Raw genomic sequence first — 23276 nt, 5'->3', positions numbered from 1 at the left:
TCTCTCTCTCTCGAAAATGTTTGCAACAAAAAGCGAGTCTGTTATGACAAGCTGACATGGGAACTGTAGCCTATGGGCTCGTATATATATATTTTTAAAATAAATGAAAGCGTTTTTAAGAGAAAATATTTTGGATTTCAAAAGTATTTTAAGTGCTTTCTACAAGAAGTATTATTTATGTGCTTCTCCTAGGAAGCATTTTAAGTTTTTTTCTATAATTTACTAACATTTTTACTAAGTATTATTTTCAAAAATATTTTCACCAAAATCGTTTTTAGTCATTTTAAAAGTATATCCAAACAAGCTCTATATCATTTAGGGTAATGTTAGGGGATGAAAATTTTAAGCTGAATTTTGTAAATCATATGACGTAGTTGTTGATGATTATATTATTAAGCATTTCAAAGAAGATATCAAATTCTAGGTAAGATGTCATTGTGCATATTTGACATACAAAATCTTTCTAAGTTATTTGATGACTGGATTTGAAGCTTTTGTGATTAGAGCATTTTCAAATGAGGAATCAAAATGTCCACATCACCAATAACATGCCAATTCCTATGTAGCATAATGTGGATTGACAGTAAAGGCGGTTGTTGACAAATTTGACAACAACTTCAAATCTATTTTTAGTGATTAATAATTGTTTTTTATCATTATTATTATTATTATTTGTTCTAAAATACAATTATGAAAAGTAATACATTAAGTAATAATTTAAATTTGACATTTCAGATGAAAAAAAAAAAAGAAGAAAGAAAGAAATCAAAGTGTCATTTAAGCTTTCAAATTTAAACTTTATGCTTAATGACAGAGTTAGTGATTGAGGAGAAGGTGTATGACGACCGCGTTAGTGTCATGCCACTTCCATTCAACTAAAGAGAGATCGAGCAGGAAAGACAGAGACAAAACTGTCTTCTAGTTGAGTGTATAGTAAGATGAGTATTGTAAGTCCTTCCATGGTTCATTTATCTTAGTGTTTATTCTAACTTGGGAGCCCGATGATTTTTCTAGTAGGGTTTTGTCTTTTTTATTTATATTTTTGTTAATTATATTGTGTAGGATTTAGTTTGCATAATACATTTTGGAAAAGACTTTAAGTTTGAACCTTTCACCCCCTAGGTTTAGATTGATACCATCCTAGAACTTTCAGAATTGGATTGTTATGGTGAAGTCGTTTCCCAATCTCAAAAACTGATTTCCAAAACTCTACAGTATTTCGTCATTGCAATGAACTTTGTTTTTTTATTACTTTATTCGCTATTTTAAATTTTTTCTTCAAGCCAACTTTAGGATCTCGTTTTCAGTCTGTTATTTGTTTATTCTAGTTAGTGTTTAGAGTTTGGCAGTTAAAGAAGGTAATTGACAAGAAAGGATAATCAATCATTGTGGGTATGACCTCGTACTGATCTCGCTATATTAAATCTTACGACCTTACACTTGCAACTTCGTAAGTTATCTTAATCTCAATTTCTCTTCATCATTTATCTCTATAAGAACTTACTCAACACATACATTACATATGAACAGTTTCTAATTCTATTAAACATAAACTCAAGTATAAATAGTAAACTCAATCATGTAAGAACTCGTCATCCACGAGTTTCAATATTTTTATGAAAAACTAATAAAAAGTGTTTGAAAATTTTGAGTTTTAACGATAATAATAAAATAAAGGGTAAAATAAATAGTACTAAGATTGACTTTTTAGTGTAAAAATATGATTTTTCCTTAAAGTAAATACTAGTGAGAGTTGTTCATTAAAGTTATTATATTTTTAATCAAAAAATTAACTAGATACCGGTATTTAAGTTTTTTTTGAAGAAATAAACTCTGACTTGAGGGGTATAATGGTCATTGCATCCACCCCAATCCCTCGCGACTATATATACCTGGCTGCTTCGACAGCTAGGTATAAAAAGCCCCAAATTTCTGCGCCTCGCGAAGAATCAACGTTCACAGAGAGAGAGCGAGAGGGCGAAGAAACTCCACAGCGCAAACCCGATAAACTCTTCCACAGCGTCGCCCCCAATCCCTGTAACTCCAATTCCTCTCTCGATTTCAACTCCTCTCACGAATTCACACACTTGGTCTCGCAATTGTTTTCCCGGGAATTGGATTCCGCGGCTCTGAGATTTGGTTTTGTTTGTGCATATGTTGATGCTGCAGATCGAGTAGATGGCGACGTTTGAGCTGTACAGGAGGTCGACAATCGGAATGTGTTTGACGGAGACTCTGGACGAGATGGTTCAGAGCGGGACTCTCAGTCCCGACCTCGCTATTCAAGTTCTCACTCAGTTCGACAAGGTATTAATATTATCTTTTGATTTTCTGTTTATTTAGAATTTGATGTATTTTGTTTGTTTAATTATTTTTTATACCTTCTTGATGGGTTTGTGGGTTGTGGATAGTCGATGACTGAAGCCCTTGAAACCCAAGTGAAGAGCAAGGTCACCATCAAGGTATTTTTCTTCCTTTAACTTTTTGTATTTCTGGGTTTTGCTTCAGGCCAAGTTGTGGGCTTTGTCTCTAAATGGAGGGGCTTTGTTTTGCTTGTTTAGATCTTTGATACTCTAAACGTGGGTGTTGCGAAAGCCGAGTGGCAATGATTATGTTTTTGAGTGAATTTGCCTTAGAACAGTTAGGCTTATGTAGTACTGAACTGAATCTTCGGGTGATTATGTCGTCCCATTTCTTTCTATCATACTTGTTCGTGTTATTAAAGTGTATCTTTTGCTGGTTTGTTACTATTAAAGTTGAAGTTTTTGCAAATTAGAGTATGTAACGAAACACGGTGTGCCTACAGCAGCCCGCAGGTGTTTTACCAAATGCATTTGGGGGAGAAAAAGCTTTGGTTTTTTTTTTTTTTGGCCCAACACTAAAATGGGTCAACCACCGTGAGTATTAGTTGCTGTTTAAAAGGGGAGATAGAGAGTTGACATTGACTTTGAAATGATCCGTGTCTTTTGAGATAAGCATGAGAACCTTTGGTGTTTATCTGCATTGTTCAAAATTTTATCTCTTCTCTGGTGCCTTTGGTGTGTTAAACGTCTCATTTTATTGTTGATGCGAAATTATAAGAATATGATGCAGGACTGATGCTGCTGTGGCTATATTTTTGGCCTTAGTTTTCCCTGTGCTTGTTTGTATCATTCTGTATGACACCCTCCTTTCATGAAAAATCTTGACTAGTTATATAATTGTATGCTTTGGCATCTCTCCTTGTTACATCTTTTACGCCTGTGGTCTACACAACAAAATAATCATGGGAGGCATTGCCTTTTCTCTTTTCTTTTACATTTTCATTGTTTTTCGGGGCTTCTTCTACAAGGTAAGGATATCACGTAATGAATCAATTGGATGAAGTTTTGGCATGTTTATTGCCACGTGTTACGAATCAGTTGGGCAGACTGGGGCATGCTTATGGGCATCAGATTTTGAGAAATCTTAGGTCTGCCTTTTAGTTTGACTCATCTTGATTAGATGGGAATTATGGATGAGTTGTAATATTTGTGATATTACTTTCTGCATTGTTTATTGGGCATTGATGAACAAATGAAGGGAAACTTCGTTTGTCTTTTTCTCTGTTTTCTTTCTCATCCTCAATAGTATTTTAGTGTTGAGAAATGCTAAGGAGACTTTGTCAAAGTGGGGACTCTCCATGGACTCTCTGCACCTCACAGTGTTCCTTTTGTTCGAAATTTCTTCATTCGTTAATACCCGTGCCAACATTATAAAACATTGTTCCAAAAACATGAGGTGGTAGACATTCCATGGAGAGCCCCACTTTTGAGAGTCCCCTTAGCGTTTCTTTTTAATGTTTCTCATGAAAATAGGATTGGCTTACTTTATGACCATTCAGATCTTAGGCATAAAAAGCTGATGGTTTAATACGAAGTTTACATCTGAATTTCAAAACATCTTGATAATTGTTTAAGACAATAGGAACCTGACAAGAAATAAATTTAGGGAGATTCTAGATTATTTGGAACTATTTTTAGGAGGTCCTTAAACTATATCTCAAGTCTCGCTATCGCCACTGGTTGTTTGTTCATTCAACAAGGGGTGCTTTATTTATTTTGTTTGTATTTACAAGTCCAGTGTGATCTTTTTTTCCCCTCTAGATAATAGATGATGAATAGGTCGTAGGTCGTACCCAGTGCACAAGGCTCCCGCTTTACGCAGGGTCTGGGAGAGGTGAATGTCGGCTAGCCTTACCCCCATTTATGGAGAGGCTGCTCCCAAGTCTCGAACCCGAGACCTACCGCTCATGGGCGAAGGCACTTGCCATCGCACCAAGTGCGACCTCTAGATAATAGATGATGAATAAACAAATGAATATCTATGAAGTCAAAAAACAAACATAAAAGAACACTAATGGTTGTTTGTATTTGTCCTTTATTGTTTCTCTTGTTTGACTTGCTTCCATTAACTTAAGAAACAGTAAGTGTAATGGTGGGCCCAAGGCGCATATGTACTCATGAGGCCTATTTCAAGATTGAGTCATGTAAACAATTGACGCTTTCGTGTGTTTGTAGATCCCCTGAGCTATAGTCTTATAGTGAATGTTCCATGCATGCATACTATTAAATCTAGCATTGGATTATGGTTCCATTTACTTAATAAATTAACATGCCACCAATTTTTTTTTTTTTACTGATATGTAATTTATATTCGAACAAATCTAGTGTATTAAATGAATGTGCTGCTTGAAGGCATGTGTCTGTGTTGGGTTTATGGGAGTCTTCAAATCTCAAGTGTTTGATTTGCAATAAAAAATAAGGTTTTGTTTCGAAAGTATTGGGTCAACAATAACTGATCTAGCTTGGCTACACAAGCTTTAAATTAGTAGTATAAAGGCCAAAATGTGTTCTAGAACACCAACTTCGTATTTTGCTTGAGTAATTGTGTCAACAGTCACTGCTCCATGTATTATGCTACAAAAGCTTGACATTGATGGTATAGAAACCAATTTATTAATGGCAGTTAGAACAAATGTCATTTGGACAATTAGCAAGTTCCTACACTTGGGGAGCTTGTCCGCACATAGGGATTGGTCCTTAGTATGATAATAGCAGTAGTTCGGCAACTTCTTTGCCTGCCAAGGGGTTATGTGGGTCAGCAGTTCATTTAATACTAAACAATACTAACTTATTGCTTTATAATCTTTTATAGATACTACCTTGTCATAATATATCTTGGATACTTTTTAAAGTGATTCTCTCTTGGATACTTTTTAAAGTGGTAGATTCTGATACGGGTGTAAGTCCTTTATCTAGTATTAGGTAGTGTGCCACATATTTTTTTATTTTTACTTAGATCCAATACTATATTAGGACATGGCATTATGGTTAATGGGTTTGATATGCCAAAATTATTTCTGTAAGTATTGATAGTCGTTTTTGTATGCTTTTGGCCTTTGGAGACATGATTCCTTCTTGATTTGATGGAAATTGCAGTCTGCTATCAACTGGTTGTGTGACATTTTTCTTTCTTGATCTGATTGCCATTCTGCTGTTCTTCTTTCCTGCCCGCGTACTGCAACTCTTGTTTGTATCTCATATTTCTACCGCGTTGCACAAAATAAATACAGGTTACAGATACGAGTGTGAAATCCAAACTATTTCTGACGAAGTTTGTTTCCTCCACAGGGACATTTGCACACCTATAGATTCTGCGACAACGTTTGGACCTTCATCTTACAGGATGCTTTGTTCAAGAACGAGGATAGCCAGGAAAACGTTGGCCGTGTTAAAATAGTGGCATGTGACTCAAAGCTGCTGACACAATGAGATGCCAAACTGACGGTGGTAACGTTAAATAAGAATTTAGTAATCTGTTGCTATGGAGGGTGAGGAAAATGTAGCGGTTAATCCGGTTATCTGCAGGAACTGGAACCTATAGGAGATTGAACATAAATTGTAAAAGCCCTCCATTTTGACAACTATACTTATTTATGGTTACACTGAGGATGTTGTGTGCTTGCTCATATATCTTCGTTCCAAGTTCTATTGTTGTTTTGAGAAGATGAAACTCGCCGGAGATCGAAGAGTTTGATGCTTATCTTCGTTCCAAGTTCTATTGTTGTTTTGAGAAGATGAAACTCGCCGGAGATCGAAGAGTTCGATGCTTGTATTGTTATGGACATATTCACACAAGTACTACTATTTATGAGAAGGGTTCCTAAAAAGAAGAAGGTAGTATTATTTTAGGCAGCATGTTTTGTCAACCCTGTTGTGAATATCGTGTTTAGGAAAAATAGAACAAATTTCGGAAATCGAAAACAAATAACCAATACAAATCAACACTGAGAATTAACATGGTTCACAGGGCAGTAATTATAATCTTTCACTATATCAATAATGAGTACAACGAATGATTTTGTCATAATGATGAAAAATCTGAAAGAAGAACAAGAAATACACTGCTTATCTCTTTTCTTTTCAGTCGCACACGTTAGGCCCACTATCTATTCCTCTAAAACTATAATTCCTAACTCATCATGAGCTGAAAGAACTCAACAAACCCTCGTAAGAAATATACCTCCATTTGGAATTTATTCCTTTGCAATTACTAGGACCACTATCACTACCGATTTTCTCATTTGCATGTCATTTGTGAGGGCTACCAGTCTTTATCAATATTCGGAACCGAAGTCGGTACGTCAAAAGGCTAGTTTATTGTATATTATTGATTCCTTTGAGAAGTAATTTTAAATAACTGAAAGTTTTTTTAGATAAATGTTTTAAAACTAATTTTTAGTAAAAAGGAAAACTAATGAAAAGAGCTTGAAAATTTTGAGTTTTAACGATAAAGATAAAATAAAAGGTAAAGTGAATAGTACTAGAATTGACTTTTTAGTGTAAAAATATAGTTTTTCGTTAAAGTGAACAGTACCGTGGACTTTTTGTTAAAACTCCCTTAGTAAAATGCAAGTTAATCTTAGAAAACCACTTAAGGTACTTCATGCAAGAAGCACATAACTAGTGCTTATTGGAGAAATCACTTTCTAAAAGTACTTTCATTTATTTAAAAACACTTCCTAAACGAGCCACATATTGGCGTTCAAAATAAGGTCTCAAAAAGATATCCAATACAAAGATAAAACGTTCTTGACCACTAGAGCTGCAAACTTCTAATAAAGACACAAGTTTTATACAAAATAGTTTAACGATGCGAAATAAAAAAGAATACAGGTGCTTGTGTCCGGGACGCAGTGAATTAAAAAAAGATCATAACTACTATCGTAATCTACCACTTGTGTTTAATTCGGATGTTGAATTCTGTTGGGCTGTTTTCAGTTAAAAATTACCCGATCGAACCCGATTAGAACCAGAATCAATCCAAATTTCACCAGAAATACATTATTATTTTTTTTTGGAACAAATCATATTATCTACGCAAAGGAGCAGATGACGCATGGACTTATTTGACGTGTATAAAACGGAGAAGATATAAAGCGATAGGACTGCAGCGCGCCATTCCTCCCCCTCCTCCTTCCCTCTCTCTCCTTTTCCCTGCTCGAATTTGAATCACTAAAAGATGAGGATTTCAGAATCAACGGAGTGGGAAGTCGGAATCACGGATCGTTTTCCGTGTCCCTCTGTCAAATACAATGAATGATTTTGCCATAATTTCTAGAATTAAGATTTGACGAAAAACTTGAAAGAAGAAGAATAAAAAATACGTTTGGTTATCTCTTTTCTTTTCAGTCGCACACACTAAGACCATTATTTATTCTTCTAAAATTATAATTTCTAATAGCCTTAAGACAACTCATCATGAGCTGGAAGAACTCAACAAACCCTCGTAAAGAAATATACCTTCATTGGGAATTTATTCCTTTGCAATTACTAGACCACTATCACTACCGATTTTCTCATATGCATATCATTTGTGAGGGCTACCAGTCTTTATCAATATTCGGTTCCATTGAAGTCGGTACGTCAAAAAGGCTAGTTTATTGTATATTATTGGCTTGTTTGAGAAATATTTTTAAATAACTGAAAGTTTTTTTAGATAAATGTTTTGGAACCAATATTTAGTAAAATGTAAGTTAATTTAAAAAAAGCATTTAAAAACACTTCATACAAGAAGCACATAACTAGTGCTTCTTAAAGAAATCGCTTCCTAAAAGCACTTTCAGTTATTTAAAAACACTTCCTAAACGAGCCACATATTGGCATTCAAAATAAGGTCTCAAAAAGATATCCAATACAGAGATAAAACGTTCTTGACCACTAGAGCTGCAAACTTCTAATAAAGACACAAATTTTATGCAAAATAGTTTAACGATGCGAAATCAAAAGGAATACGTGTGCTTGTGTTCGGGACACAGTGAATTGAAAAAAAGATCATAACTACTATAATAATCTACCACTTGTGTTTAATTCGGATGTCGAATTCTGTTTGGCTGTTTTCAGTTACAAATTACCCGATCGAACCCGATTAGAACCGGAATCAATCCAAATTTCACCATAAATGCATTATTTTGGATGCGGTCCCTAGTTATGAACAGTCTTTGACTGAAACCTTGTTGGTTTTCAATTTTTGATCCAAGTCCCTGAAATTAATTGATAATTTATTTCTATGTACGTTACTATATTTTTTAAATTAAAAATTAAAATTTATAGTTGTTTATAGTAATGAGATTTTAAATAAAAAACCATAATTTGTGGGATTAAAAATATTAAAATATAAATATACTATTGTGTGTGTGTGTGTAAACATGGGTACATTCATAAAAAATAACCAAAAAATTATTGTATCAAAACATGGGTACATTCTTCAAAATGGGTACATTTAGCAAAAATAAAAATGGGTACGAATAAATAAAAAAATATGGGTACAATACAAATAAAACTTTAAAAAATATGGGCACAAAAAGAAATTAATATATGAGTACAAATTAAAACTGAAAGGAAAATTGGTACAAATTAAAAAAGGGTTGCAAATTAAAAATGGGTACAAACTAAAAATAAAAATATATGATAAAAAATTTAGCCATAAATATAAATATACTAATTGTAACAGTTTTAATATTAAATGAATATATTTAGAAATAAAAAATATTTTATTATTGAAATAATTAATGATATTATTAATACAAAGGACCTTGATCAAAAATTAAAAAGTAATAAGGTTTTAATCAATAGAGTAGTAAAAATAAGGATGAAAATCTAATTACTCCTTATTTTAATTCGTTTGAGAAGATATAAAGCAATAGGACCGTTGCAGCGCGCCATTCCTCCCCCTCCCTTCCTCCTTCCCTCTCTCTCTCTCTCTCTCTCTCTCACTCTCTTTTTTCTCTGCTCGAAATTGAATCGCTAAAAGATGAGGATTTCAGAATCCACGGAGTGGGAAGTCGGAATCACGGATCGTTTTCCGTGTCCCTCTGTCAAATTCCACGATACTTAAGCATCCAATTCTAAATTCTCTCCCACCTTTTCTTCTTTTATTAATATTATTCTCCAAAATTCAAAACCCACACAAAAATCTCCGTAATTTCGCGGATTTTTTAAGGCTCTCATTGCTTCAACCTGAGCCGCCGCCATGGCCGCCGCCGGTAACCACCCTTCCGGCTCATCACAGGCGCCTGCTCCTCCTCCTCCTCGTCTCCACCAGTTTGATCTCATTGACCGCATGCAACTTCAGGTAATTAATTAAACCCAATTAACTAATAATTAATTACTCTTTTCTGATATCTTGGCGCTTTTTATGGTAGATTAATGTCTCGGGTTCTTCGAAGGGGCGCAATGCAAGACTTGAATTTCAGCTCAGCAACTGCCCCAAAACTTGGGTTCTTCACTGGGGTTGCATTCTCCGTGGAAATAAGTAAATTTACCGCCACCCCCCTTTTTTTTAATGTTGATATATCTGCGTGTGTATGCGTGGAATATGCAATTTTGGTAATCATATACAGGAACTGGTTCGTTCCCGCTGATCGGTCTTCGGGTTCACAAGCTTACAAGCAAGGCGCATTGCAGACACAATTCACCAAGGTCTTCAAAACCTCATTTTTCTATCTTTGTGACTGTATATACATGTCTACAATATGTAGAAAGTTCTACACCACCTGCTATATAGGATTAAACTTGAATTTAATGTTTGTACTCGTGCTCGCAGTCTCGCGGTCAAATTTCAAATCAATTCAGTATCTATATAGATTTCATCTATACCTGTCCATAATATTTTTGTTGTACAGTTTATGAATTGACCCTTGTTGTTTGAATTGTTGTCTGTATATGTCAGGACTGTCTTGTTTGGTAAATGTTGTTATTTGCGCGGATAAAGAATTTTATCTAATGGAAAATGATGCTAAAAGTTTCCAGTTTTAAACTGTTGTTGATGGGTTGTACCCTATATGTGTGTTTGTGTGCAAGACTTAGTTTTCTTACATTTAGTTCTCATGTTAAGTTGCAGAAAGGAGAATTGTATTTGTTAACCATCGAGTTGCGGGACCCCAATGTACATGCTATTGAATTTGTACTTAAAGATGGCAGTCGCGAGAGATGGTTTGGTTTCTTTCTCCTGTTGCACTTGGTTACTTGCTTCATCTAGCCAAACTCATGCCTAGATGCTAAGGAAATGTTTATATGTGTTTGGTAGGTTGAAAATGAATCACGGGAACTTCCGTGTAGAAATCCCTGAGACTGATCCAACTACTTTAAGTCCCCCAATACCAAAAGAGCTGATTGAACAGAAAAGCAAGGGCAGGCTCATGAGCTCGCCACAACAAGAAAAGGTTATACATTTCTTTCATCGGCAAGTTCTTGCCTTGTGAACTTAAATTATAATGATTCGGTCTATGACTCTATACTATGACATTCTCTATGTCCATTTTTGAATTGATAGACTCCCATTCTGTTGTACCTATGTGTGTTGTACATGTGCTTTAGTATGGAAGTCGCTGAAGGTATACCCTTCTGTTGTATTCTCATTAGGGATCTCATTTTTTCCTTCTTTAGAAACTTTAGTCATATTGTTACTTTGGATTTCTCATGTAGGAAGATTACAAGGATACTTTAATAGGGCTACAAAGTCAGATATCAAAGGGAATATCCTTTAATGAGTTGCAGCATAGTTTTTCAACCTCCAGTCCTAGAAGAATGGTTGATAATGGAGAGAAACTGAGGAGTGGGATGCCATACTCGTACAAAAGGAAGCATAATGTTGAGCAGTGGTTGCAAAAGCATTCAATAGCACCTGCCAAAAACGCTAGTATGCCAAATTCAGCTCTCATGGATCTTGTAGAAAAATCTATGGGAGGAGACAATGTGGTCTCATGGATAACTTATCAAATTGGCAACTATGACATAGTGGTTAGTTTTCTTCTATTTCAACCCTTAATTTGTATCAACTAGAATCATTCTGTAATGTAAGTTCCATAACCTTTTGCCATGCTTAGCATTGAAGTAGAACAGTAAACGAAATACATCAGATTGCATGATTACAATTCAATTAGCTCAGTCTGATTTTCTGAGAAATTTTGATATGATTGGCACTTATCAATATCAAGTTATTTGATTATGGACCGTTTGATTTCCATCGACGTTATCTGGTCAAATGTTTCAGTCCACTATGATTCTAGTCCTTGCATGTCCGATACCAGCAAAGTAAGACCATGTGGATCCCGTGTGAACCCTAGATACATGGAGGATTTAAGTGGTGAAATTCATGAAGAATACTTTAGAGAAGTGAAAAGAAAGAATAAAAACTTCTTTTTGACTTTCATTCTATCTTTGGTGGGTTGTAGGTCCTTTCAAAAATGGATAGGGGTGACTTTCACATATTGGTTGCTACAAATATGAGAGGTGATACAGTTCTTCACTGGGGTGTTTCCAAATGTTCCCCTGGGGATTGGTTGGTGAGTTTATGTTTTCAGACTTAGTAAGATGCAATTTACTAGATAATTAAACTTTTATATGTTTGCCAGGTATGAATGGTACTTCACCTTATGTCCAGCTTTTGTCACGTCTTGCAGGCTCCTCCACCAGAGATATTGCCTAAAAAATCAAATTTAGTTCCTGGAGCATGTCAGACTTATTTTACAGAAATATCAACTGGAAAGGGTTCCTTTCAGGTATGCAAATCAACAAAGGGTGTATTCTGTGATTTAGATTTTGACTTTCTTTTTGTTTTCAACTAAAACATTTTTTAACCAAACGACCTTCAACCATAAAAATAAAGATTGTAGATATTAATCTTCAGCAAAGCAATTTGGTGGGTATCCAATTTGTGATATGGTCTGCTGGGTCTTCTTGGATAAAAAACAATGGAGCAAACTTCTTTGTAGGCGTGAGTTGCGTGACACCAGTGACTTCTACTGCAAAGGTAATCAAATGTGATTTGTACTGAGAATTAGGACTCCTTTTATGAGCCCTTGCCAATTAACTAAATGAATAATAATATAATAGTTGTTTCCCATAGTGGCATTGGTTGCTAGCGTGCATGAATTAAAATATATACTCATACCAGTTTAGCTGCTTAAAATTTTCATATTTATATGATTTAGACATGAGCTGCAATTCCCCAGGATAGCATTTGCGGATTATGCCTTATTGATGAACCTCCTAGTTTCAAACAATCTTGTGTATATGCCTGTCTTGTCCAGAGTCCAGATGATTATTATAGCCATATAAGCTCTGTCCCTTTTTCAATGGAGCTTAGCATTCTTTCTTTAAACTGAATCACTTTTCATTTTCATTTTTTTGAGATTTTTTAAGCTAGGGTTTTTGTTTTCTTTTTGTCCCCTTTTTTGTACTAATGCTGTCATGTGATTATTTATCTTGCAATATGAATGAGACATAGCCTAGCTGGTAAGGAGACATTTGAAGTTCCAATCCTCGCCCTTTGTGTTGTTAGTTTTCATTAGAAATTTTGTTCCAAGTGACGGCTGCACAAATTTCACTGTTGACCAAAAAAATAAAAAATATAATTTTCACCAAGTCATTTATAATGCACTACGCAGTTTTCAGACTAGTGTTGTGACTATGGTTGACTAATACTACACCTTGTATTAAGGCTAGAGGGAATGGTGATGGAATCTGCAAATGGTTACTTGATGAAATATCTCGAAGAGAGAAGGAGGCCGAGAGATCGTTAATGCACAGGTAATGCCAAGATATGGTATATATAATCAATTAATTTATAACTAATATGCATGGTGCATGGAGAAACCTTGATGCACATTACCATTGGGCCGGTTACTAGTTTCTTTTTATGGTCACCTAGATGGGCATAATAATTGCTTAATATGATTATAATGTGAAGTTGCTCTTATAAGATAGGAAAATTGTCTTCAGCTTCATTCTTTCATCAAAACTATACTGATTTGACACAGATTCAACATTGCAACGGAACTCACAGAACGCTGCAAAAGTGAAGGGGAGTTCGGGCTTGTTGGTATATTGGTATGGTTGAGGTTCATGTCATGCAGGCATCTAACATGGAACAAGAACTACAATGTGAAACCTCGGTAATTTCCATACTGTAGCTTTAATAAATTATTTTCCTGATGAAAAGTGACTCCACATGGGTTTTTGTTATCGTCCTATGTCAAATTTTTTTTATTTTCTCTACGCAGTAGTTATAAAGGACTTTCTGGCCCACAGTTCACATTTTAAGCTTCTGGTTATTTGAATACTTATTGCAGCCATTTCCATCAGTATGAATGATCCATCTGCACTTATTGTACTAAGAAGGGACCTGACAAAGCCTTCTCTATTTGGTTTCCGTTTTCCTCTTATAATTGGGACATTTCATTGACAGACAGCTTTTTACTTGTGTTTTTAGTTGCCCCCTTCTGTCCTGCCTTGTTATTCCTTGTTTGCACTGTAGAGACTTTTGTTTCTTATGTGATTAGGCCAAGCATTTGAATGACCATGCGAGTATGACACACATCTTCAACCAGAGACATGCACTGACTTATTTGCAATATATCTGCAGTGAAATTAGTGAAGCTCAGGATAGGTTTACCAATCTGCTACAAAGAATATATTTAAACCAGCCTAATGATTGGGAAATTGTGAGATTACTAATGACACATGTTGGTCGTGGAGGTCAGGGAGATGTTGGACAGAGAATTAGAGATGAAATACTTGTGATTCAGGTATTTAAAATTTATTTGGTGCATATAAATGTGTATATATTATACAGTTCATATTGCATCACCTCTGAGTATGATGTGCACATTTTCCACCATCAGAGAAATAATGACTGTAAGGGTGGCATGATGGAGGAATGGCACCAAAAGTTGCACAATAATAGTAGCCCAGATGATGTGATAATTTGTGAGGTATGGTAATTTATCGATTTTTTGTTTTCGTTAGTGCAGTATCATACCCAGAGCTGATTGGGCATCAACATGGTTTTAGGTTATTGGATATTGGTTCAACTGGTGTGGCATGTTGTGTTTTATGTAACTGAAAAAAGCTCAAATGTTCTTCCTTTCACATAGATATTCTGCCCGTTTTGTAACAGGCGCTCTTAAATTTCATCAAGTCTAGTTTTAGAGTTGATGTTTATTGGAAAACATTAAATGCCAATGGTCTCACAAAAAAGAAACTTGCAAGTTATGACCGCCCAATTGTGTCAGAGCCGCATTTCAGGGCTGATACTAAGGAGGGACTCATCCGTGACCTCACAGCATACTTGAAGACATTAAAGGTAAGAATGCAATCTAAACAGGAGCAATCATATTTTACTGATGGCGTCCAGCTGAGTTTCGGTTGACATTTGTTAATACTAAGTAGGGATTGGATGGAAGTTTATCATCCAATATGCATGTTAGGTGCTGGTCTATTGTGTGCTACACATATAGGGAAAGTGCACATATACTGAGAAAAGGGTTTCCTTCTTAGTAAACTGAAATGCCTTTTCTTAATGATGTGAATTCATGAACCTTCTATAATAAATTGTACTTTATAAGTAAAGTTTTACTTAAATGGTGATCTCAAGGCTTTGGTATAAGGCTGACCCAGGATGTGGTATGTTGCAGTACAAGTTTGCCAAGTGGGCTTCCCAAAATTTAGTCTCAAAATGAAAGAAAGTAGAGCAGATAGATGAAATGAAAAACTAATATGTTTGATTACAGTCTCCTTGATTATTGACTTTCATGGCATTTTGTTTTATGATGGAATGCAACGGATAGCTCCTTATAATGTTGGCGCTCTTCAAATTAACTGCACCTGAAGTTTTTTTTAGCTTTTAGTTGCTTTTATATTTCATTCCTCTAACATATTAACCATAGGAGAATGCTTATGTGTTTTCCACTTCTTATTCCTATTATCATCATGCCCACAGGCTGTTCATTCAGGTGCTGACCTTGAATCAGCTATTGAAGTTTTGGTTCCCTCAAATGAGGTAAGATCACTGATTATTGAACATCCCTTTCATCGCTATTAAATGTTTGTTCTATTTTCTAGTAAGTGATATGCCTTTTCTGTTTTGATCTTCAGAGTCGTAATTTCTCAAGCATGGTTGGAGTTAATTATGTTTGTGATTTGTCACCTAGGTTGCAGGTAACTTAATTGTTGTATTTGAAGTCAACTTCTGCATTGAAATTTTTAATGTGATACAACTGGTTTTCCTATGTGACTGCTATCAAATAACAGGAATGCCTGAACTTTGTCAAAGCACACGTTGGTGATGAAGATATTGTTCCACTAATGGAGGTCATTCTGTATTACAAACTTTCAAATTTTGATGTCTTATATTGGAATATCATTGTGAAATTTGGATTTGTGTTTTCAGAAGTTACTAGAATCTCGAATTGAGCTACGCCCTGTTCTAATCACCAATCACAGAAGATTGAAAGATATACTCTTCCTTGATATTGCTTTGGATTCAGCTATCAGAACAACCATGGAGAGGGGACTGAAAAATCTGAACTCTGGACACCCACCAGTAAGTGGTAAACTATGTTTCATGTATACTCTCTGCTTACCTCAGAAAATTATAATCATGTAGATAACAGTTATGCAACAAAACATATTTATGCTTCTGTTCCGTGCAACTAAAAACAGGAGATTATGTTCTTCATTTCCTTGGTGCTCGAAAATTTATGTCTGTCAACGGTTGACAATGAAGACCTCATTTACTGTACCAAGGTATCTCTCTTTGAGCATGAATTTAAGTTTCGACTGTCTTTCTGGTTGATTCATGTAGAGAATGACAAAAAGAGGACCTTGTAGTTTGTGGTTTTGCTTCTCTCATGTATTTCCCACCTCTTGCAATCAATCATTTAGATCTTTCATCCTCTTTTTAGTTTTGATGTTAATGGAGTTCGGTTCTCCGTCTTGGTGTTTTGTTCTTGTCACAGGACTGGTACCGTACCTGCGAATTGTACAAACCCAATGATGGTCAGTGGGCTTTACAAACAAAGGCTATTCTTGATAGATTACAATTAGTACTTGCTGAGAGGTCTCAGTGTTACCAGAAGAAGATCCAGCCCAGTGCAAAATATCTCGGCAATTTGCTTGGTGTTCAGAAATCGCCGGTATGATATTGGTGTTTGACTTTGGTATCCTTGGTGGACAACCTCTGAACTTTTATTTAATTTCTTTTTCCTGATTTCCAGATTGATACTTTCTCTGAGGAGTTAATAAGGGCTGGGTCAGCAGCTATTCTGTCTACCCTCATTAATCGCTTTAACCCCATTCTTAGAAAAGCTGCAAACTTGGGCAGGTAAGATTAAATTGAGGATTACTCCATGCTCAAGTGTAAAATTCTGTCTATGAGTCTGAGTTTATTGCTATAGGTTCACTTTAATCTGCTCCTATTACTTTGTCTTAAACACTTGCCTTGACATATTGGTCATTCTCTTCCTTGTCGTTTGTTGTGCCTTGCAGTTGGCAGGTTATCAGCCCAGTAGAAGTGTCAGGATTCTTACATTCTGTTAGTGAGCTCATTAGTATTCAGAACAAAGTCTATAAAAAGCCAACCGTTTTAATTGCAACTAGAGTAACGGGAGAAGAGGAGATTCCAGATGGAGTTGTTGCTGTTCTGACACCTGATTTACCTGATGTTTTATCTCATGTCTCTATAAGAGCAAGAAATGACAAGGCATATAACCTTTCATCTTTATTTATCAATTCCCAAGTAACCAAACTGTAGTGCATACATTTGATAGGATATGAAAACAATATCATAGTTTGTGTAAACCAACACATTTATTAACTAGAGTAGAGCATGCTGCAGGTATGCTTTGCCACATGCTTTGATCCGAATATTATCAGAGATCTCAAGTTGAAGGAAGGCAAACCAATATCAATACAAGTGAAGTCGGCAAATATTATTATCGGGTTGGTCACTGGAGTGGTTGTTTTGTGTTAGAAGTTATGTGCTTCTTTACTCTGCAAATTCACCCTTTTTTGTTTTACTTGCAGTGACATCAGTAGCTCCAATCTTTCTTACAAGTCATTTGCTACTCAGTCCTCCAATCATCCAGGATTAACGCTAAAAAAGAAGGCCTTCTGTGGTAAATATGCTGTCTCAATTCAGGAGTTCACTAGTGAGGTGGTATGTCCTTGGAATAACTTTTTTCTCCATCTAATTCTCTGTTTGTTCATCATGTTGTTCTAGCATAGACTGTTTAATAAATATCTTACAGATTATGATATGTTCTTAATTGCTTGTGTCTCACGGAGAAGCCATTTCAAGTTATATGTAGATTACAAAAACTGCAGTGGCATCATAACAATTTGAAACATATACTTTCAAAAGTATTAGCTATTCTACTAACATTTAATCACCTTTTAATTTGTTTTCTAAATGTAGTCCAAGAAATTAGAATGCAACGAAGTATTGTACTAATCTCTTTATTCTCTTATATTTCCCCTCGGCCAATTAATCTCTTGGTTTTCTTTTGTACTTGAAGTTTCAAGTTATTTCTGTTGAATCTTGAATAGGTAATACAAGCATAAAGCATTCATGTTATCTGATGATTTTCTATTGCATAGGTTGGTGCAAAATCTTTCAATATAAAAGTTTTGAGAGAAAGGGTGCCGACATGGATTAAAATTCCAATGTCAGTAGCCATACCATTTGGAGCCTTTGAGAAAGTCCTACTGGAAGATGTTAATAAGGTATTTTCTCAAAACTGATCAATTTGTTATACACTTAATTCTGATTGCAGACATTATCGAAAATGTCCACTGTCACATTCTTCTTTCTTCTGTTCAATAGGCATCATTTTAGCTTAATTTGGTGAAGTTGAGAGCACATAACTTCTTACCAGGAAAAGATATATTAAAAGCACACAACTTCTTCACTAATTCAAATCGAATGAAAAAAACGAAGATGTTTATAGGCTAGCATTAGTCATCACATATATTTTTTATTCTGTCTTTGGTTTCATATTCATGTCTATGATATCAAGCTGTTTTTATAATTGGTTGCCTATCCTTATTGAAAGATATTTCCTAAACCTATTATGATTTACATCTTAAAGTCTATATAATGTACCACAATCACACTGTAGGCATCATAACCACAACTACTCACATACCTGAAAACAAAAGGGCTGATTCTAATGTTGTGATCAAGGTGTTTTTGAGTATTCTTGACCTCATATTATGCTCTCTTCAGGTCCCTCTTTGAATCTTAAGTGGAATAGGTCTATCAAAATGGGGAGTTTTCCCAAGAGACATTCCTTGTGGGTTTCTGCTTTTCTTGCCCATAGTTTGTTGCTAGAGCCTATTGTCATAAATTTAATGTGAATGCATGTTGCATTATAAACTACCATCTATTTTTTTAGAAGAAACGATAAAATCTTATTAAAACAATAACAAGAATTACAAAAAAGTGGATAAGAAATCCACCATCTAGCAAAACTAGCTATGACATCTCAGGTAGGGCTATTATTTACAAGTAACTTAAGCTGAACCAAATTCATTTTCCTGCTGCTAACACATCCCTCACTATATGAGAAAGAGAATAATCCCTGAACTCTTCAAAACTGATGCCAAAAGGGCTGCCCAGTATCTTACTCTACCCCATAGTTCTTCTACCCCCACTCCCTTATAATCCTCAAAAACTCTTCAATTACACTCCAACCAAATGTTCCAAAAAACTGCCAACACCAAAAAACCCCACATAGCTTTAGCTTTCCTTCCCTTTCCTAAAGCCTCCAAGTTGGTGCTTAGAATCTCGAAACAACCCTTTGGAATAACCCAGCTAGCTCCAGCTTCCTTGAACAATTTCCACCACAACTGTATTGAGTAAGAACAATGGAGAAAAACATGATAACTCCTCTCCTCCTCAGATCTAATCAAGCTTACATTTTTTTGTTAAGCTTGTGCACTCCTTTTTCTTTGTTCCCCTTGCCCATTGTGTGCAGCAGCTACTGAAGGGTAGGGGAATCTCATTAATTTATTTGCCTTGTGTATTTTTACTGTCTCGTGTGTTTGTGTGTGCGTGTGCATGTGCATACATAGAGGAAGAAGGATGAGCCTAGTTTAAATGTCCATATTTGCAAGAGCTTCAGTTATTGTTATTATAGGGATTATTTAAGAAAGAAAAAAATGAGACCCTGAAACAAGTTTTCACATTTCTCGTGTGGATGTGGAATGAAGATGGGTCTTGTTACCTTCTAAATCTGAACATTGTAAGGTTGCATCGGTCATTTGGAGAACTAATGAAAAGGAAAAGGGCTTGAAAACTTTGAGTTTTAACAATAAGGACAAAATAAAGGGTAAAGTGAATAGTACCAGGATTGACTTTTTAGTGTAAAAATGTGGTTTTTCGTTAAAGTGAATAGTACCGGGAGCTTTTCGTTAAAGTTCCCGTCATTCAATCATAATTTCATTCAAGTTCACAGTTTTAATTTATCTCATATTTTTCATTTGTTAAATGAAAAGGAAAATAAAATAAAACAAAATTAACTGTTAATTTTTCACTCTTTTGCAGGATATAGCATATAAGATTTCCTCATTTTACAAATCTGTAAAGAGCGGAGACCTCTCAAAACTTCAAGCAATACGAGACACTATTCTACAAATGAATGCTCCTATTTCATTGGTACCTCAACTATCTTCTAGATTTGTATTGATAACTTAGTTGGCATTTCTACATATTGTTTAGTTTTCACACTGGTCTGATGCCTGGTAAATGTTGCTGCCTGCTGCATGTCAAGTCCATAGGGAAGTTACTAACATTGAAATATAACTGTAGAGATGCAAAGCTACACTGTATGTTTTCCAGATATCATTTCTTCGAATGAATCTTAACTATTAGTCTATTTTAAACTTTTTTCCACTTGGTCCTTCAATTTAAGGTTCAGAGAATATGCCCAAATATTACAAGAAAAAAATTGGAAGAGTGATATATGGTTTAACATAGAAAGTGGACAACAACCCTAGCTGGGCCCTTCTTAGAGAAGCTATAAACTCTTGACTTAGGTTTCTTTGGATTTTATTCAAATTAGGGTATTCAGTGGCTGTTTGCTCAGCTACTCCAGGTAGGGTTTATTTTTTAGTCTGGATGAATCTATGCATCTTTATCCTTGCTTCTTGATTACCCTCTGGATCCATGAGTCCGCAACTAATTTGATGCTCTCTTAAGGTCATTCATCACACTTCGCACTGTGTCATTGGTGAGCTGCAACCTTGTTGCTTTGTTTTCACGGATAATAGACGGTATCATCACATTGATCTACCATCTATATCACTAGAGCCCCTCTCTCTTTGTATTGGATCTCTTGTAACCTTTATTATTTTCTTCAAGTGGGTGGATTATAGAGGTGTTTATATATGTTTTTTTTTTTATGTTTCAACCTAATTATTTACATTTTCATTTTACCTTTTGGTAGATCCATGAGCTTAAGAGCAAAATGAAAAGTTCAGGAATACCTTGGCCTGGTGATGAAGGTGGCGAGAGGTGGAATCGTGCTTGGCAAGCAATAAAGAAGGTATCAATTTCAATCATGTGCTTTGTGCTGGTCCATCGAGTTTACGTGATTTGATCTTTTGCAGATGTAAATCTTAGTGCATTGATGTAGGAAGTCTCAAGTCTGTATTAACATGGGCAGGATCTAATTTTGAAAACCAAATAGGGAGGTTTCATTTTTTATAATTCCAATCACTATCATTAAAAGAATTATAAAGGTTCATACAATTTGTATAACTAAGGTTACAGCAAGGTATTTAGTATATAGGAGAAGGTATTTTAGAAGGGAAGTGTTATTGGCACTTCAAAAATCTCATTCTACACTCCTCACAAGTGTATTTTTCTTTCTAAATATAGAAAATTTGGAGTGTAGAATGAGAATTTTGGGGTGCCAATAACAATTCCCTTTTAGAAATGCTGCAAAACTTTCAGATTGCTGTGACTTGTGAACCATCTCAAATTGCCAATTGCTGATATAAAGACGTGTTCGTTTCGCTTATTCTCAACAGGTTTGGGCTTCAAAGTGGAATGAAAGAGCATTTCTTAGTTGTAGGAAAGCTAACTTAGATCATGAAAATATATGCATGGCTGTACTGATTCAAGAAATTATTTGCGCTGATTATGCTTTTGTAATTCACACGAAGAATCCCCTATCAGGGGATACCTCAGAGATTTATACAGAGGTATGCATTGTCTATGAGTTTCAAATCTCTCTCTCTCTCTCTCACACACACACACACACACACACACACACACACACACACAGAGTTGAATAAACTGGAATCTAAATCAAAATCAATATAAATGTTGTCCTCATTCAATTTATATGCAAATACAGATAGTTAAGGGCTTGGGAGAGACTTTGGTGGGTGCATATCCCGGACGTGCCTTGAGCTTCATTACCAAAAAATCAAATCTAAATTCTCCTGTTGTAAGCCCAATTCTTAACTTTATTACATGAAAATTTTGTGCCTGTTTTATTAATTATTAACTTTATCCAGTTTACAGGAGAGAAGTTATGTAAATGATAGTTGTTATGAAACTTTACATCTTGAACATGAATCTGACTTTCAGGTTACTGGTTATCCAAGCAAGCCAATAGGATTATATAGTAAGCAGTCTATCATATTCAGATCAGACTCAAACGCCGAGGACCTGGAAGGATATGCAGGTGCTGGGCTTTATGACAGGTTTGTGCTGAACTTGAATTTTGTAGTAAGATGTACAACAAAGAGTACCCTTTTTCATCTTCTTTACTCTACGACCAGACGAGAAACCATCAGAAACTCACCTACTTTTTAGATATTTTACCGAGATTTTTGAAGACTAGAAAACCCTAGGATGTAGAAAGTTTGGTGTGGTGCTGCTTTTGTAGCCATCCAATCTACATGTTATTGAAACGGGCAGTCACTACTCATTAGCTTATCGGGCAGATGGAATGGTCAAATCCATATATAGTCTAGTGTTCTAGGTTGACACTGTTCTGTTCAACAGTCCCATTGTCATATGAATGTTTCATCAAAACTGGTTTTGTTAAAACAGATTCATTACTGTTTGCCTTTCAACAGCCTGTTCCATAGAGTCACCGCCAGTTCGGCCATTTCATCTTTTGCGTTCTACATAGAACCCATTACCGATTCCAAACCGCTTAGTGTGTTTATATCTCTGTTGCCCCATGCTCTTTCCCGTATAATGTGTCTGTGAACTTGTTGCAGTGTGATCATGGATAAAGAGGAGAAGATTGTATTGGATTACTCGAGAGATCGGTTGATTATTGACAGACCCTTCCAAGTCTCAGTCTTGTCGAGAATTGCAGAGGCGGGAAAGATAGTAGAAGGCATTTACGGTCATCCTCAGGACATTGAAGGGGTGGTAAAAGATGGAGTGATCTATGTGGTTCAGTCAAGGCCACAAATCTAGGGTTCTTAACCAGACTTGATTTTCAAATTTTATTTATGCTGAAACCATTACATTCTGAATGTAGATGAAAGGGCAAACTTATGATCCTACTGTCACCAACTAAAATAAAATTGACGTTCCTTCGGATTTCAGGCTTTTTTGGGTATTGTTTTGAAACAGAATCACATTACTATGTCGAACGGACGGAGAAAATTAGTGTGGAAATCATCTACCTGCAAGAAAATTAAAATGTTAAAATGGTAGATTGGTAACATAAGAAGAATAATAGCGCAAGGCCTTGTTTGCTAATATTTCAGGTAGTTTGATGGATTGGGTCCTCTCATCATATTTCCTCCTTCCAAAATATAGTTTACTTGCTTACTTGTTCGAGTAAGAGGTCTGAACCATAGACATATGATAGTTCCGAATAAAAGTTCTTTAGAAAGATCTTTTGTTTTGTGGTGACCTGCTCTGGTTCCCTTACGAAACAA

The 23276-nt window shown here is 35.5% G+C and overlaps 2 protein-coding genes across 4 annotated transcripts; both read left to right on the top strand.

Annotated features, from left to right (window-relative positions):
- The first annotated feature begins 1824 nt into the window (after positions 1-1824).
- On the top strand, positions 1825-5991 carry LOC103410922 (transcription initiation factor IIA subunit 2). The gene is made up of 4 exons (XM_008349574.4): positions 1825-2037; positions 2170-2307; positions 2412-2462; positions 5652-5991. The coding sequence occupies exons 2-4, from the start codon at positions 2179-2181 to the stop codon at positions 5790-5792; spliced, it is 321 nt and encodes a 106-aa protein (XP_008347796.1). The 5' UTR covers positions 1825-2037; positions 2170-2178; the 3' UTR covers positions 5793-5991.
- A 3217-nt stretch (positions 5992-9208) lies between these two features.
- On the top strand, positions 9209-22932 carry LOC103441686 (alpha-glucan water dikinase 2). Of its 3 annotated transcripts, none has more exons than XM_008380386.4 (31): positions 9209-9654; positions 9725-9834; positions 9923-10001; positions 10423-10514; positions 10609-10744; positions 11007-11321; positions 11756-11866; positions 11984-12082; positions 12190-12333; positions 13024-13112; positions 13343-13477; positions 13948-14110; positions 14207-14296; positions 14482-14667; positions 15304-15363; positions 15459-15521; positions 15615-15674; positions 15754-15906; positions 16026-16109; positions 16322-16498; positions 16580-16686; positions 16851-17064; positions 17200-17303; positions 17388-17520; positions 17961-18086; positions 19909-20019; positions 20810-20908; positions 21396-21569; positions 21725-21817; positions 21961-22076; positions 22602-22932. In XM_008380386.4, exons 1-31 carry the CDS (start codon positions 9553-9555, stop codon positions 22804-22806), a joined length of 3930 nt encoding a protein of 1309 aa, XP_008378608.3. In that variant the 5' UTR covers positions 9209-9552; the 3' UTR covers positions 22807-22932. The 3 variants fall into 3 exon arrangements, with proteins under 3 accessions (XP_008378608.3, XP_008378607.3, XP_017189455.3); XM_008380385.4 differs by having other exon boundaries at positions 9248-9654; positions 10417-10514; XM_017333966.3 differs by having other exon boundaries at positions 9321-9654; positions 10417-10514; positions 12211-12333.
- The last annotated feature ends 344 nt before the right edge of the window (positions 22933-23276 follow it).

Source organism: Malus domestica, chromosome 08 (genome assembly GCF_042453785.1).
Source record: "Malus domestica chromosome 08, GDT2T_hap1".
Classification (NCBI taxonomy): domain Eukaryota; kingdom Viridiplantae; phylum Streptophyta; class Magnoliopsida; order Rosales; family Rosaceae; genus Malus; species Malus domestica.
Note: the sequence above shows the minus strand (reverse complement) of the source record. Positions and strands in the feature narration are given on the sequence as shown.

Coding starts and splice junctions, on each gene's coding strand:
- LOC103410922 (XM_008349574.4), top strand. CDS start 2,179: ATGGCGACGTTTGAGCTGTACAGGAGGTCGACAATCGGAATGTGTTTG. Junction 2,308..2,411: donor TTCTCACTCAGTTCGACAAG/GTATTAATATTA, acceptor GGTTGTGGATAG/TCGATGACTGAAGCCCTTGA. Junction 2,463..5,651: donor AGAGCAAGGTCACCATCAAG/GTATTTTTCTTC, acceptor TTTCCTCCACAG/GGACATTTGCACACCTATAG.
- LOC103441686 (XM_008380385.4), top strand. CDS start 9,553: ATGGCCGCCGCCGGTAACCACCCTTCCGGCTCATCACAGGCGCCTGCT. Junction 17,065..17,199: donor TAAGAGCAAGAAATGACAAG/GCATATAACCTT, acceptor AGCATGCTGCAG/GTATGCTTTGCCACATGCTT. Junction 20,020..20,809: donor TGAATGCTCCTATTTCATTG/GTACCTCAACTA, acceptor ACCTTTTGGTAG/ATCCATGAGCTTAAGAGCAA.